Source organism: Anolis carolinensis, chromosome 1 (genome assembly GCF_035594765.1).
Source record: "Anolis carolinensis isolate JA03-04 chromosome 1, rAnoCar3.1.pri, whole genome shotgun sequence".
NCBI classification, from domain to species: domain Eukaryota; kingdom Metazoa; phylum Chordata; class Lepidosauria; order Squamata; family Dactyloidae; genus Anolis; species Anolis carolinensis.
Genome location: NC_085841.1, coordinates 92,201,239 through 92,217,482, shown reverse-complemented (window position 1 = coordinate 92,217,482; position 16,244 = coordinate 92,201,239). Strand labels below are relative to the sequence as shown.

The 16,244-nt window shown below is 41.3% G+C and overlaps 1 protein-coding gene across 12 annotated transcripts in view; it reads right to left on the bottom strand.

Moving 5' to 3' along the window:
* The window catches only part of trdn (triadin), a 303,322-nt gene that overhangs the window by 228,886 nt on the left and 58,192 nt on the right, over positions 1 to 16,244 (bottom strand). For 11 of the 12 annotated variants that reach the window (XM_062979180.1, XM_062979220.1, XM_062979204.1 and 8 more), the window contains 3 exons: positions 14,199 to 14,336; positions 8,979 to 9,008; positions 7,209 to 7,238 (listed from right to left, as the gene is read on the bottom strand). In XM_062979180.1, coding sequence (XP_062835250.1) covers positions 7,209 to 7,238; positions 8,979 to 9,008; positions 14,199 to 14,336 — 198 coding nt within the window. The remainder of the gene's footprint in view (positions 1 to 7,208; positions 7,239 to 8,978; positions 9,009 to 14,198; positions 14,337 to 16,244) is intronic. The other variant, XM_062979188.1, reaches the window with a different exon arrangement.

Genomic DNA, 16,244 nt, shown 5'->3' with positions numbered 1-16,244 from the left:
AATGAGGAAACAGAGGCAGGGAAATGGAAAACGCAAATGCTAGAATGCTGGAGTCAAGTGACTGCATCCTTAAAGGAAGCACACAAAAAGTATAAAGCGTTCGCAGACAGAAAGAGGGTGGAAGGCGATAAACTGGATAAAGGAGATCTAGTGTGGTTAAGTACCCAAAACATCAAATTGGGGCTACCTTCGAGAAAATTGGGCCCCAAATATATTGGACCATTCAGAATACAGGGTGTTATCAATGAAGTAACTTTCCAGTTGGCATTGCCAAAAAGTTTAGGAAAAATACACCCAGTATTCCATCGCAGTTTGCTGAAAAAATACATGGGGACTTTGGACAAAATGGACACATAGAGTTATTGTTTGATTTGTTTCAGGATTATGATGAAAGAAGAACCGAAGAGGAGGACGAAGAAAACGAGGGCGCCATGTCATGGAGCCAAATCCCAGGGCTGAATTTCCAAGCCCTGAATCTGGCTTCATAACATAACATAAATAACCCTGCAAGCACCTGGCGGGAGAAGATAAAATGAGCCTGGGAACTCAGGGTTGAAAGTATAAACAATTATAATTGATATAGTGTGGGAATGGTAGTAATGTGATCCAGGGGGTGGGATTTGATGATGATATTTGCGTGTGGTATTACGTTGCATCAGAAGTGATAAAATTGAATGTATGTAAACATTAGGTCATTCTCGACTTTTCCAAAGTCATGTATTCTTCAATAAAGATGGGATTTGAGAGCAGCTATCTTTGATCTGCGTTCAGACTGGTCCTTTGAAGTGAGCCTGACAGTTAGGCATCCAAAGACAAGTAGTAGGAAAAGTTGCCAGAGCACTGAAAGCACAGCACACATGAATTCTAATTGGGAACAAATTTGCAATGTCTCACTCTTTACAATATCATAAATTTTGGGAATTCGGAAACATATCATTGACTGGAAGAGTTCTTATTTGGGAGACATGGCCTTTATTTTTCCCACTCTGGTAGTACATAGAATCAGATGTACCACAACGGCCATCCAGTCTCTGCCAACATCTTTGCCTTAATCTAAATTTGAAATAGAGTTCTTCAGAATGTGGATGCAATGCCGAATATAAGTAATTTCTACTAAGTTGTGTTCTTATTCCACATGCTGAACCTTTATTTATTATTCTTTTTTTTAAAAAAAAAAAGATCAGAAATATGTCTGAGAAATAAGTTTGAAAACTTAAAAAACACACATATATTTATTTTGCATGTAATGTATGGGGTCTTAGTCTTCAGCATTTTCTGGGATGTCAGCAACTACTAAGACTGGATGTTGAATAATGGCAGGGAGATGAGTCCTGTCATAGTTCTCTCTAGCTGACTTGATGGATGGATTGTTCTCATGGACTGGATCATAATTGCTGGATTTCTGGAGAGAAAAAAGTCTCTCCTCCATGCAGGGCTGGCCCTAGATAATTTTCAAGTGTAAGCAAACAGTATTTTGGTGCCTTCCCAAACCAATCACTGAAAAATAAAAGGTAGAAGGTAGAGGTGAATAGAATAGATAAAAGAGTTACTCTGACTGAAGCTTCTCATCCCATAATATATATAGTATGTGATGAGATAGATATATTGCACCACATATTTTTTTGATATGATGCAAAAGAAATGTATATATCTACCTACCTCATTGCCCTAAGCAGGACACACATCCCTTGAACTAAGATGAAGTGGAGCTGAACACCTAGAAGGGCTCGGGCTGTGGCGCAGGCTGGAGAGCAGCTGCAATGAATCATTGCAATGAATCACTCTGACCAGGAGGTCATGAGTTCGAGGCCTGCTCGGAGTCTATGTTTGTCTGTCTTTGTTCTATGTTAAAAGGCACTAAATGTTTGCCTATATGTGTAATGTGATCTGCCTTGAGTCCCCTTCGGGGTGAGAAGGGCGGAATATAAATGCTGTAAATAAATAAATAAATAAATAAATAAGGTGTTGCATGCAGCCCAAGTGCCTAGCAATGAGATGCAGGGAAGGGGGACAGTAATGGGACGAGGAAAGCAGAGGTGGGGGTAGGTGGGCATGAGCAAGGAAAGGGGGAGGGCTCCTTTGCAAATGGGTGGGGCTGTGGGTGTGGGCTTCCCTCTGCCCTAGAAGCGAATATGCAGTGGGGGGAAAAGCAGCAAAGAAAGCATGCAGCATTTTTCTTCCTCCTCCTCTTCTCATTTCTTCCTCTCTTTTCCAAGCCAGATAGATGTGCCATTGCAATGAGTACTCACTTCTTATATGCAGGCCCAGTGCCCTCTCTGCACTTCATGGGCAGGCATTTTTTCAGGGCATGGGGAGGCAGAGTTTGGGAACAAAATAAAGGGGGAGGGAGTTAAAAATGGGTGCTGGTGGAAACTGGAATGGGGTTGGGAAGGTAGCAGAGGGGAGGGGAGAGAGAGAAAGAGGAGAGGAAAGAAAGAGAGTGAGCAACACGTGGGTCTGAACAGGCATCGCACGGATGGAAAGAGAGGCAGAGAGGCACAGTCAGGAGTGCAAACTTGGCCAAGAGTACAAAGTCCAACAAATTCCTCGCTTGCCTTGCGGACAATTTTATGGTCCAGAAGGTAGAAGAGGCAACAAGGGGATTGACTACTCTTTATCTCATCCTAACAAATGCAGAGGACCAGATCAATGCAGTTGAAGTAGTTGAATCCTTAGAGGCAAGTGACCATGTGCTCCTGCAGTTTGCAATACAAAGGAAGGCCGAAACGAAGGCAAGTCAAACCCGCATTCTGGACTTTAGGAGAGCTGACTTCCAAAAAATGAAAGAAATACTGAGCGGCATTCCATGGACGCCAATACTAAAAGACAAGGGAGTTAAGGATATATGGGAGTTTTTCAAAAGTGAAATACTCAAGGCGCAAATGCAAACAGTGCCAACAAAGAAAAAAAATAAGACAAGTGCAAAGAAACCAGAATTGATGTCCAAAGAACTTCTAACTGGTCTAAGACTCAAAAAAGACATGCACAAGAAGTGGAAAAAGGGAGAAATCACTAAAGAAGAATTCAAATGTATAGCCAACTCCTGAAGGGAAAAGGTTTGCAAGGGTAAAGCACAAAATGAGCTCAGGCTTGCCAGAGGCATTAAAAACAATAAAAAACGCTTCTTTGCTTACGTCGGTAGTAAATGGGAGAACAAGGAGGCGATACGGCCTCTGTGAGGAGAAGATGGGGAAATTCTGACAGGAGATAGGGAAAAGGCAGAACTATTTAATGCCTTCTTTGCCTCAGTCTTCTCACAAAAAGAAAGCCAGACTCAACCTCGGCAACATGGAGTGGATGAAGGATTAGGGGAAATCCAACCCCAAATAGGGAAACAAGTTGTCCAGGAACACCTGGCCACTCTAAATGAATTCAAGTCTCCAGGGCCGGATCAACTACACCTAAGAGTATTGGAAGAACTAGCGGAAGTTATTTTGGACCCACTAGCAATCATTTTTTAGAGTTCTTGGAGAATGGGAGAAGTCCCAGCAGATTGGAGGAGGGCGAACGTGGTCCCTATCTTCAAGAAGGGAAAAAAGGACAACCCAAACATTTACCATTCGGTTAGCCTCACATCGATACCAGGCAAGATTCTGTAAAAGATCATTAAGGAAGTGGTCTGCAAACACTTAGAAACAAATGCGGTCATTGCTAATAGTCAACACGGATTTACCAAAAACAAATCATGCCACACTAATCTGATCTCTTTTTTCGATAGAGTTACAAACTGAGTAGATGCGGGGAACACCGTGGATGTAGCCTATCTGGATTTCAGTAAGGCCTTCGACAAGGTGCACCATGACCTTCTGGCAAACAAGCTAGTCAAATGTGGGCTAGACAAAACTACGGTTACGTAGATTTGTAATTGGTTAAGCGAACGAACACAAAGGGTTCTCACCAATGCATCGTCTTCATATTGGAAAGAAGTCATAAGTGGAGTGCCGCAGGGTTCTGTCCTGGGCCCGGTTCTGTTCAACATCTTTATTAATGACTTAGATGAAGGGTTAGAAGGCACGATCATCAAGTTTGCAGACGACACCAGACTGGGAGGGAATGCTAATACTCCAGAAGACAGGAGCAGAATTCAACAGACTAGAGAGATGGGCCGAAACTAACAAAATGAAGTTCAACAGGGACAAATGCAAGATACTTCACTTAGGCAGAAAAAATGAAATGCAAAGATACAGAATGAGGGATGCCTGGCTCGACAACAGTACATGTGAAAAAGATCTTGGAGTCCTCGTGGGCATATGGTCATTGTCTGGAGCATATAGTAATTTTGTTAACTTGAGTTTATGAGAGTCAGCAGCAAATGGATGGTTTTGCTTTATGGTGCTGGTTTTTTTTTACTGTGTTTTCTGATCTCTCCGGAGTCATATTATATAAACTGCGGTGAGGTCTAGATTTAGAAACAGTTTTCTAGAATTTATTTCTAGCTACTTTGATCTCATAACACAAAGATGCCCCTTGACTCTGATACAGGGTGAGTTGGGGAAGATTTGTTGCTGTAGAAAGGAACTGTCAGAACATGGGCTTCTGAGAACAGACATGCATATTACAAAACTTGTGATGAATTTTTAAATATTGTAACTGCTTTTAATGTATATTTGGGTTCTGAATTTGGAAAAACACAATCAAAATTCTTTCACACGTTTCATTACTAAATTCATATTCTAATTTAATTGAATCACATCAAACTACATAGAAAAGTCAAAGCAAGTTGTGAAAAAAGCTTTGTGATGAGCAAATCTCAGGTCATTTTAAAAAAAATGGAATGCCAATTCCCTATAAAAGCAGCATACATTTTAAAGGGTTCTTATGAGCCCCAATTTTGCATTTTATAATTGTGTCTAGACCACCACTGGATATAATTCATTATACTTTTCCCCAGGAAACTTCAGATACTGATCTAAAGAGCCATGGATCCTTATGATTGCCCACAACAAAACAAGAAAACTGTATTTCAAAATGACCAATGTTATAAAATTTCACAGCAGAATAGTTATGCACTTCAGAAATCTTCCAAACAAAATAGTACCTGTTTTAACATAAAGTGCTTTCTACAAAGATTCACAAAACGCCTTCCAGTGAGAAGTAGTTAAGAGAGACAGCAAGCCCTCTATTACAAACCATGGTAAAAGCAATTCGCTTTAAAAAAAAAAAAAAGCACACTGCCATATGGAGATATAAAGAGGAAATCAGCTAAACTCTGAAAGCACTAAATATGCAAATGGGGATATTCTTCAGAGGGAAGTGAATGGAATAACTAATTACCCAAATGGTGCCAAGATCAGCCATACTGGCAAACTTATAAAGCCCCCAGGTTTTCAGGAGAGAGTTAAGTTATTCTAGCACTTGTATTTTAAATAGTTCTGCTACTTGAAAGAGGATTTCTTTTAATTGGCTGGGTTAACCATTTCCCAAAATATTAATATTGCCAAAATAAAATCTGACTATTGTCACTCTGAATTTTATTTAAAGTTTATTGTAGGGAATTTCTAAGAGCAGGGAGGGAACAGGTTAATGTCAGCAAAATCTTAACATGTACTGTATAGGTGTGTGTGACATATTAAAGGTAAGGGATCCATTTAGTCAGTGGAGCTCTTATGACTAAGATTTATATCCTAGAGATGCTCAAATTTGCAACATAAAAGAAATTATAGATATAAAATTCTCCATCAGAATGCTCCACTGCCTACACAGCTCCTAGATTCTGTAGGATTAAACCATGGTACTTTAAAGTGGATTCATAGTGCTACAGTTGTACAATGTGAACGGGTTCTTAAACTCAGCACAAAGTACAGAAATAGGAAAATCTCAGATACAAATCATATAGCTCCAAAATAACAATATTCCAATCCTGTGGATTTTATTGGTGTTGATGATGAGCCAAAAAAAGTCAAGAATCCGCTTTTAGGACCATATGTGGAAATTTCCAGTTTCCAGAAACTAAGGCTAAGCTTCTACACCATGCTGGTGAAGCATAATTCAATATTTTACTGGTAGCTGCAAATGATTCTGTGTATGTCCAGATGTTTTTCCTGGAATGCAGTGGCACTGAGGGATACCTGCTATAGATCCATCTCTGCAAGGTTGTACACAGTCTCATGCTGGCTGCTCTTGAGCACCAAAAAAGGAAGGCACAGCTTAATGGTAGAAGCAAAGGCTATTTCTCCTAGCCTTCATGCCTAAATGCTAGCAAATGAGCCTGAAAGAACTCCTCAATCAACCTGTGAAGGGAGAGATAAAGATGAAGTTGCAACTAACAGCTCCCTCCGTTTCAATTCCTTTGATCCTTGTCCCCTTGTCTATTCCTCTTTTGCTCCCCCACCCTCTTTCTACAGACACCTACACTCATATAATTACCTTAACTATTTCTGCTCTTTTTCCTCTTTCAATTCTCTCCAACGGTTACCACTCCTGTAACTGTTGCATGTTGGCCACTGCACAGTTGAAAAAGATATTTAAACAAATTGTATGCAGAGCTGAGCTATAGCTGGGTAGCAGTTTTAATTTCTCATCAAAGTTAGAAAAGTTAATTTCCCACCTTTTTTCATTTGGGAGCCCTTATGTTGTGTAGCTTGTTGGAGTTGTTTTCTGTTTTTCTGGCCATAGTCCTAAATCTATTAAAGTCCTTACAAACTGCTTAGCAATTGTTGTAGCTGTTGCGAAATCTGCAACATAGGTCATTTTAGCAGTTGCTACAAAGAGGACAGGTGGATAGCATAGTATGCAACTGATCTCCATTTCTTCAATTTCTGGTGTTCCTTGCAAGGTGGAGAAATCTGAGGATCTTTGGTTGTCAACAGTTCTGCATTCCCAGGAAGAACATGGACTCTAATTTCCCCCATGACCTGTGGCCATGGAGCAATCTAGAAAGCTGCTTACACAGACACAGGCATGTAGCCGGGGGGGGGGGGGACTTGAGGGGCTTCAGGCCCCCCAAAATTCTCAGAGTGGCAAGAAGGCCTTACATTTATTATTTAAACTGTTACGTTTATTCATATCATGATCTGATCACCATGCTCAATATATCCCATATGCATGGGGTTATTGGTTTGCTAGGGTAGATCCTCTCCCACCCAGACTCAGCCCCCCCCCCCCCCGAAGCAAAATCCTAGCACCCCCCAAATCACACAGGCCTGCACATACATTAAAATTATTATGACAGGAGATGGAAAAAATAATATTACTTTGAAATTGCTCACCTTTCTTCTTGACTGGTGGTTGGACTTCTTCTAAAAGAAGATAAAACACACCTTAAGATATTTTGTAGTTTAAGTATTTCCTGATTAGTTCTGTCAAAGACCACTAGGGGGCACTAGAGAAAGAAGGGCAGTCCATTATATGGGGGAGGGGGGAGTTGAAGGAGGAAAACCATTTCCCCCGTTTTTGGCTGGTTATTCCCCATCCCCCCCTTAGCATATCATAAATGAAGGTTGTTTCCACAACAGGGACTTGGATGGGAAGAATAAGCGGAAAACAGTGATTTTCCTCCTTCTACCCACCACCCCCATAAAATGAACTATCTTTCTCTCTCTACCCCCCACTAGTGGACTCCACCCGGATAATGGAACAGTACCAAATGTTGTAATAATATAATGTTCCTGTCTAATTAGTTATTTCCCTTTTTGTAATACATTTGCAATGAAGAGCTTACCCAGAAGAGAAATGTTTCTGGAAGAACTGAGCAGTTCCAGTTCTATTGGTTTTTATTTTACGTTCATATTCTCAGATTTGGATCCAAACTCTTTCTTGAAATATCCCAGATTTCCTTCAGTCCCCCACCCCACTCTTGTCTTCTAACTCCTCTTTGTCTCACTGATCTTCTGCCACATCTAGGTTCGAGTAACATTTCAGAAACTAATTTTCACCTATTTCCATTTAGCTTTAATCAATTAGGCTCTTTTTTTTTGCTTCACATACACTGTGTCCTAGAAAAAATGGCTGAGTTTATTGGTGATAGCCATCTTAGCTAGTTTCAGGGTAGTACAAACGGACAACCAAATAGAGATATATTTTTCATTTTGGAATGTTCTGAGTTAATATAAATTAACCCGGGATGTCAAAGTACTACACCATTCTATTAATTTTGGATGAAAGGTTTGCTGAAACCTGTTGAACTATTCTTATCTGTAGTATAGGAACCTATCCTTATTCTTTTCCTGTTATTTCTATGCTACCATAGTTTTATGAAAGAAGTCAAGCTCAGGAACACATCTACTTCATTGCTTGAGGTATAACTGTAATTTAGATAATGAAATTTCGTTAAACTCAATGTTAATTCCAACTAGAGTAGAATAGCAGAAAAATGAGATTTGTTAGAGATTACCAGTATCAGTCAATGAATAAACAAAAGACAACCACTACACATTTTGTTGGCAGGACTTATGTGCCATTAAATACTGGAAGACAGCTGGTGGTCAAAATACTTTCTACCAATGTAGAGAAATCGTAACGAGAAACGAAACTTCAACTGTTGATTGTCTAAATGTCAGACAGCTGTAAGGACACAGGAACCATGCCAGGAAATAAAACAATGAGTCTGGTTAAGGGGTTGTTCTTCCATGAGAAATTGGAAAAATAAATACTATCAAATGTATTTTCTTTATCCTTATGAGTTCAATGGAGTCTAGTTCTAACTCGATTAGAACCATTTAATCAATGGAAACATAGTAAGTCAATAATAATGTATGTTCATTGATTCAATGAGTCAGCACTGATTGAAACTAAAATTGGAATTAATCTGTTGTCTGCTTTATTAAGTATATTGTGCAGTAAATTAATCACTAGCAGTGCAACATAATCCACACTGTACTGCTTAGGAATAATGTTTTACAAGAAATACCCTTTTACATTTTATGCTACAATATACAATCAGTAGAGATACATATAATTAGCAATATTGTGGGCAGCAGAAAACTGTATTTTTTCTGCCTATTGCTTAGTTAAACAAAGCATATGTTATTTTTACCAACCTTTTACTTTTAAAGGAGTCTCTTCTTCACCTAGGCAAAGAACAAAAATGAAATCAAATGGATAGTAGCTTATTAAAATATCAACAATATATGGGGTTTTCCCAGTGTACATTCATTTTCATGTTTAAATTGCTTTAAATTTTTTAATATACATTTTTAAAATTGCTATTTTGAGATCCCCCCACCCCTCAATAGTTCTACTTTTATGTACAGATCAGATTTGATCCGCACAGAATTAAAAACTTGTTCTAAATTAACATATATTCCATTCACGCATGTATATCAGGAACAAAGCTTGAAAACATTACTCCAAAAATGCTCCAACCAACATGTGCCTACCAGGCATTATAGTCCACAAGTAACTTTTCCAAGATCTATGCACACACCAAAGCTCTTTTGTCCAAACGTCATTTTTTTTTTAGTTCTATTACTTGCACTCAATCATATATTACTCCGGGCCATCTTCAAAGGCAGCCCCACATAGAGCGCATTGCAATAGTCCAATCTAGAGGTAACTAAGGAGTGGACCATCATGGCCAAGTCAGACTTCATGAGGTATAGTCGCAGCTGGCACACAAGTTTTAATTGTGTAAAGGCACTCCCGGCCATCGCCAACACCTGAGCCTCAAGCGTCAGCGCTGAATCCAGCAGGACCCCCAAGCTGCAGACCTGCACCTTCAGGGGGAGTGCAACCCCGTCAAGCACAGGTTGCCACCCAATACCCCGATCAGACGTACGACTGACCTGGAGGACCTCTGTCTTGTCAGGATTAAGCTTCAGCTTATTCACCCTCATCCAGCCCATCACAGCCACCAAGCACTGGTCAAGTATCTGAGGGACTTCCTTGGAGTTTGGTGGTAAAGAGTAGTAGAGTTGGGTGTCATCTGCGTAGAGATGGCACCAAACTCCAAAACTCCGGATGACCTCTCCCAGCGGTTTCATGTAGATGTTAAAAAGCATGGGGGACAGAATGGAACCTTGCGGGACCCCACAGGTCAATGACCAGGGGTCCGAGCAGGTGTCCCCCAACTGGGAATGGCCCTCCAGGAACCACTGCAAAGCAGTACCCCCAAGGCCCATCCCGGAGAGCCGACCCAGAAGGATCCCATGGTCGATGGTATCGAAAGCCACTGAGCTGTCCAAGAGAACCAGCAGGGTCACACTTCCCCTGTCCACTTCCCTGAGGAGGTCATCCACCAAGGCAACCAAAGCCATCTTAGTACTATGACCAGGTCCAAAGGCGGACTGAGATGGGTTCAGAAAATTGGTGTCATCCAGGAAACCCTGGAGCTACGAGGCAACCACCCGCTCCAGGCCCTTACCCAAAAAAGGTAGGTTCGGGATTGCTCAACGTGGTCATATCAAGGGAGGCCTTCTTCAGAATGGCCTCACTATGGCCTGTTTAAGGGCAGATGGAAATTTACCTTGAGCCAATGAGGAGTTAATTATCTTCACAAACCAATCTCCCAAACCTCCTCTGGCCAATTTAATTAGCCAAGAGGGGCAAGGATCCGTGGCACAAGTGGTCGCTCTCACTGCACCAAGGATCCCGTCCATGTCATCCAGGTGAACAAGCTGACATGAATCCCACAAAATAGGACAGACGGGTGCCTCAGGTATCTCACTTGGTATTGCATCAAAGCTAGCATCCAAGTCATGATGAATCTGAGCAACTTTGTCTGCAAAATGGTGTGCGAACTCGCTGCACCAAGTTGCCGAGTCTTCGGGTGCCTCCCCACCCTCGGAAGAGTGGAGGAGCTCCCCGATGACACGGAACAACTCCGATGGTCTATTAGTTGCAGACGCTATGCGGGCAGTTGTGAAGGTCTTCCTGGCTGCCTGCAAAGCCATGGAGTAGGCCTTAATAGTGGCACTAGCCCTTGCTTGGTCAGAGACGTCCTGAGTTTTCCAGCAGCGACACTATAGTCTCCTTCTCGAACGTTTCATCACTGCCAACTCTACTGAAAACCAGGGAGCCGAAGTGGGTCTTCGCAACGAGAGGGGACATTTGGGGGCGATCACGTCAATTGCCCTGGACATCTTGCTATTATAGCGGTCCACCAAGGCATCGACAGGATCGTCAGCCTCCATGACAGGAGAAACCCCAAGAGAACTCAGGAATCCATCAGGATCCATAAGTCTCCTGGGGCAGACCATCTTAATGGGTCCACCTTCCCTACGGAGGTTCGAGGAGACGGTGAGTCTTAAACTGATAGGATATGACTCCAAATTGCTTCTTGAGATAAGCAAAAGAAATTGGATTCTGAAACTGGATTAGACAGTAATGTAGATCCAGCCTTAGAAGCCATTTGCACTGCAGAATTATAGTAGACATATAGTAGAATTATAGTAGACATATATGGAGACAAGATGGCCACGAGGTGACAGGGGCAATGACGGGCTCAGTGGAAAAAAACCCAATCCGCGGTAAACCACCTGTCCTATTTCGTCCCAACCCTCCCTCCTACCGATCCTATATGTTAGATCATTCTGAGGTTTGAATAAAGCCCCACTGGGGTCCTATCGAGGATCGCATCAAGATCTAGGAGGAAAAGGAGAGCCCAAGACGAACAACAGAGTGCGGCCGCCATTATTCCATTGCTGTTACCACAAGGATTCAGTGTTATAATAATACTAGCTTGGGGACCCAGCGGTGCCCGGATTATTTGAAAAAGGCATTATTTGTCTTTAAATGTTATGTATTATGTTTGGAGTGGGTGAATTACAATTCTCAGAATCATGGGTCAATCCTCCACAAACCCTGCCAGTATTCAAAGTTGGCCATTTTGGGTCTGTGTACCAAGTGTGGTCCAGATCTGTTGTTGGCTGGTTATTGTCTGGCTGCAGCGCTCTCTGGATGGGTGTGAACGACTACAACTCCCAGATTCCCAGGGCAATTGTCCTGAAATATCTGTCAGTATGCACAGTAAGCTATGTTGAGTCTGTGTGCCAAGTGTGGTCCAGATCTGTCATTGGCTGGGTTCAGTGGTCTTTAGATACAGGTGAACTACAACTCCCAAAATCAAGGCCCATTCCCACAAACCCCTGCAGTATGTTCAATTGGTCGTGAAGATTCTCTATGCGAAGTTTGTTCCTGGTCCATTGTCGATGGGGGTCACTGTTTCTCTGGATGCAGGTGAACTATAAGGCCCTTTTCCCCAAACTTGTCCAAAATGTTCTATTGGTTATGGGGACTCTGTGTGCCAAATTTGGTCCTGGTTCGATTGCAGATGAGCTATAAATTCCAGTACCTACTACTCCCAAATGACCAGGCCAATTCCCCTCAAAACCCACCAGTATTCAAATCTGGGTATATCAGGTATGCATGGCAAGTTTGGTCCAGGCCCATAATAATTTGGGTTCATAGCATTCTGGGTGTAGGTGAGCTACAACTCCTCTAAATTCCCCAGTAGGAGTCACAGTGCTCTGACGTGATGCAGGGTGAGCTACAACTTCCACCATGTGGAGTCAATCCCCCAAACTCCTCCAGTAAGTTTAGTTGCTGCTCAGTTCTGCTGTGTTTGTTATGCAGACAGATTTGAAAAGGAAGGGCAGTAGGCGGGATCATGCAAATTCCACACCAATGGAGAACCCTGGGATGCCTGCCTGTGGTGGAGGGAAATGCAAAATCTAGGTTGATATGGTCCCCAAATGAAAGCATTCCTTGGCTGGTGGGCAGTAGTGTTTGGGGAGGACTTTGGCAGGGGTTGGGCTACATGTTCATGGAGCTCGCTGTAACTGCAATGTCAGTGAAGGGAGTGACTTGGTGGCTCCTCAGCACTGTAGCCTGTTTGTGGAGGCTGGAGGCTGTCTGTGTGAGCAGACATCTGTGCCACATACACACATACCGGTTTTCACTTTTATTATGGATATAGATAAACTGGTTAGTATTCACACATCCAGTATCCTTCTGAGAGACCCCACAGTGATGGAAATTAGGTGCTGCTTGAAACTGACAAACACATTTGAAAGGAACAATGAGATGGTTCCAGCTGGGTTTTAATTATATTTGTTAAGGAGCACTCTCTGAAACGACAAAGCAACAGCAGAGCTAGAATAGAGACTTCACATCAAACCAAGCAGCAGATAAGCAACAGATAGAAGAATGAGCATCTCGCACCTATTGTCACTCAAGTATCTATCCACTACAAAACTGATTATCTTTTGATGTTTCATTAGCAGAGGCCAATGCAGCAATTGACTGCACTCAGGGGATGTGTTTTAATTACAAGACTAAAACTGTAGAAGCACAAGCCCATTGACATTTTTTGAATTGTTTTATCTCAACAAGAATTCATGCTACCAGCACGGTGTGCATTTGTGTACATGTGCATTCAATTACTTTAATAGCTAGGGATAAAAAGCTGGTTATATCTTAGGAAATACATACTATAAAGGGATCACAAGGGCTAACCTAGGAGTGAGCAATTGTGATTCTCCAGGTGTTTTTGGGAGCCTCCGGTGGCTCCGTTAAAGTGCTGAGCTGCTGAACTTGCAGACCGAAAGGTCCCAGGTTCAAACCTAGGGAACGGTGTGAGCACCCGCTATTAGCTCCAGCTTCTGCCAACCTAGCAGTTTGAAAACATGTAAACCTTGGAGGTGTCTACGGACAATGCCGGCTCTTTGGCTTAGAAATGGAGATGAGCACCAACCCCCAGAGTCGGACACGACTGGACTTAACGTCAGGGGGAAACCTTTACCCTTTACCTAGATGTTTTTGGACTGCAGCTTCCATAATTTCTTACCATTCACTGTGCTTGTTTGGACTGATGGCAGGAGGACAAAAAGAAAAACCCCCGGCAAACTGTCATTGCCCATCCTAGCATTAGCAAGTAAGCAGGTATTTTATTTTTAAATAAACCATTGTTAGGTCATAGATTTTCCAGTGCAAGTGATATGTATTTCTTTTCTAAAAAAAAATAACAAAATAGCAAATTGTCGGTATTGTGGTTTTCCAGTTTCATACATTAGCATATCTACAGTTCAAGTAAAAATCGTGTTATAACATTTTAATTAAGATACTCATGCCATAATAGATCAAATGAAATATGAAACTTATTCAACAAAGTTTTCAGGCTATAGAGACCATTTTATGTATTCTACTATCTAAGTAGAAAGCAAAGAGGGTCAATTTCTACTTTGCTTACTGCATGACAAGAATTTATCAATTGAAATGTGATCACTGGAAAGCATCAGAGCACGCCCTGAATTTCAGAGTACCTTTTTCACTCTCTTCATCATCTTCAAATATGAGGTCTGACATTAATGAAAGGAAGCCATAAATCGAACTGGTGGTGTCTTCCACAGCACCATACACGAGTCTTAGTGGATCAGTTGTGAGCTTGTTTACAGATTGACCTGAATGCAAAAAATAAAGATAAACAAGTTAAACCCTTGTGCTGGCAGGACGGATGATGTGAAGATTAGGTTGCTGACCTGAAAGTTGCCGATTCAAATCCAACCCGGGAAGAGTGCGATTGAGCTCCGTCTATCAGCTCCAGTTCCATATGGGGACATGAAAGAAGCCTCCCACAAGGATGGTAAAAACATCAAAACAGGACGTCCCCTGGGCAATGTTCTTGCAGACAGCCAATTCTCTAACAACAAAAGCAACTTGCAGTTTCTAAAGTTGCTCCTGACAAGAAAAAAAAACCTACTAGGCTGGATCTACACTGCCCTATATCCTAAGATCCGATCTCAAATTATCTTCTTATCCCAGATTATCTGACAGTGCAAATTCATATAATTCAGCTCAAGTAGATAATCTGGGAACAGATCCTGGGATATAGAACAGTATAGATCCAGCTATAGCCTATATTAGGCCTGCACACCCTCCATGTGCTTTGGACATAAAGTCCCAGAATTCCTGACCATTAGACAAGATGGCTAGAGGTTCTGGGAGTTGGAGTCCCAAACATGTGGAAAGCCACACATTGTCAAGCCTCATCTAAAGCTCACAATCCTACTCATCTTGCAATTAAGATTGGAAATGAACACAACACACACATAAATACATATATACAGGCCATTTTCTGCTGTATTTATTTGTTATCAGTTCTGAGGAAAGCAACTATGTGGTTTCTCATTCTACAAATTAGTACAAACCAAGGGCCCTCCTACATATTAATTTGTTAGCAGTTCTGAGGAAAGCAAGTACTGTATATGCTTGAGTATAAGCCGATCCGAATATAAGCCGAGGCACCTAATTTTACCACAAAAAACTGAGAAAACTTACTGACTCAAGGGTGGGAAATGCAGTAGCTACTGCTAAATTTCAAAATAAAAATAGATACCAATAAAATTATACTGAAGCATCAGTAGGTTAAAAGTTTATGAATATTTATCATACTTCACAGAAAAACAGTAAACTAGCTCTGTAAATGGAAAAGCAAGGTCATCAAAAACAATATGGTCTCAACAATAACTTTAATAATAATAATAATAATAATAATAATAATAATAATAATAATAAAACTTCATATGTATCCACCTTATCTCAGGCCAGCTTCCAACAGTAACAGGCAAACATTCAATGCCTATATAAACAATGCAGAGCTAGATATAAATCTATATACTAATTTCACATAAGCATTTTCCCCTGAAACGTTTGTAAATCCTCTCTCTCTATATATATGTGCATTTCCCTCCTGCAATATTTTCAAGACCCATATATCTATCTAGACATCTGTCTCTATATGCGTGTGTGTGTGTGTGTGTGTGTGTGCATTTCTCCTGCAATATTTTCAAGGGCTTTATATCTATATTCATGTCTGGACATGTGTGCATTTCCACCCTGTTATATTTGCAAGCCCTATATATATATATATATATATATATATATATATATATATATATACACACACACACATATATACATATATACATATATATATATATATACACACACACACACACACACACACACTCTCTTTTTATAATTATATCTATATAGGATTTGCAGAGGCTTTTTCAGCTCAAAAACTCGGCTTATCTTCGAGTATACAGTATGTGGTTTCTCATTTCACAAATCAGTACAAACCAAGGGCCCTTCTACATTGACCAGTCAAATGGGCTCAATTTGGCACCCTGGATGTTAGATCGAGCCTAATTGGTGGCCTAACTGGGACTTCCTTGGCTGCCTTACAGGCAGCAGGGATTCTTCACTGCCTAGCCTAAATGTGATCCCCTCCCCTTGTGTCATGGCTTCAGACACCTGAGCTGATGTCAGCAAGTGCACTTCTCGTTATGGTGGCTGGAAGGAGTAGG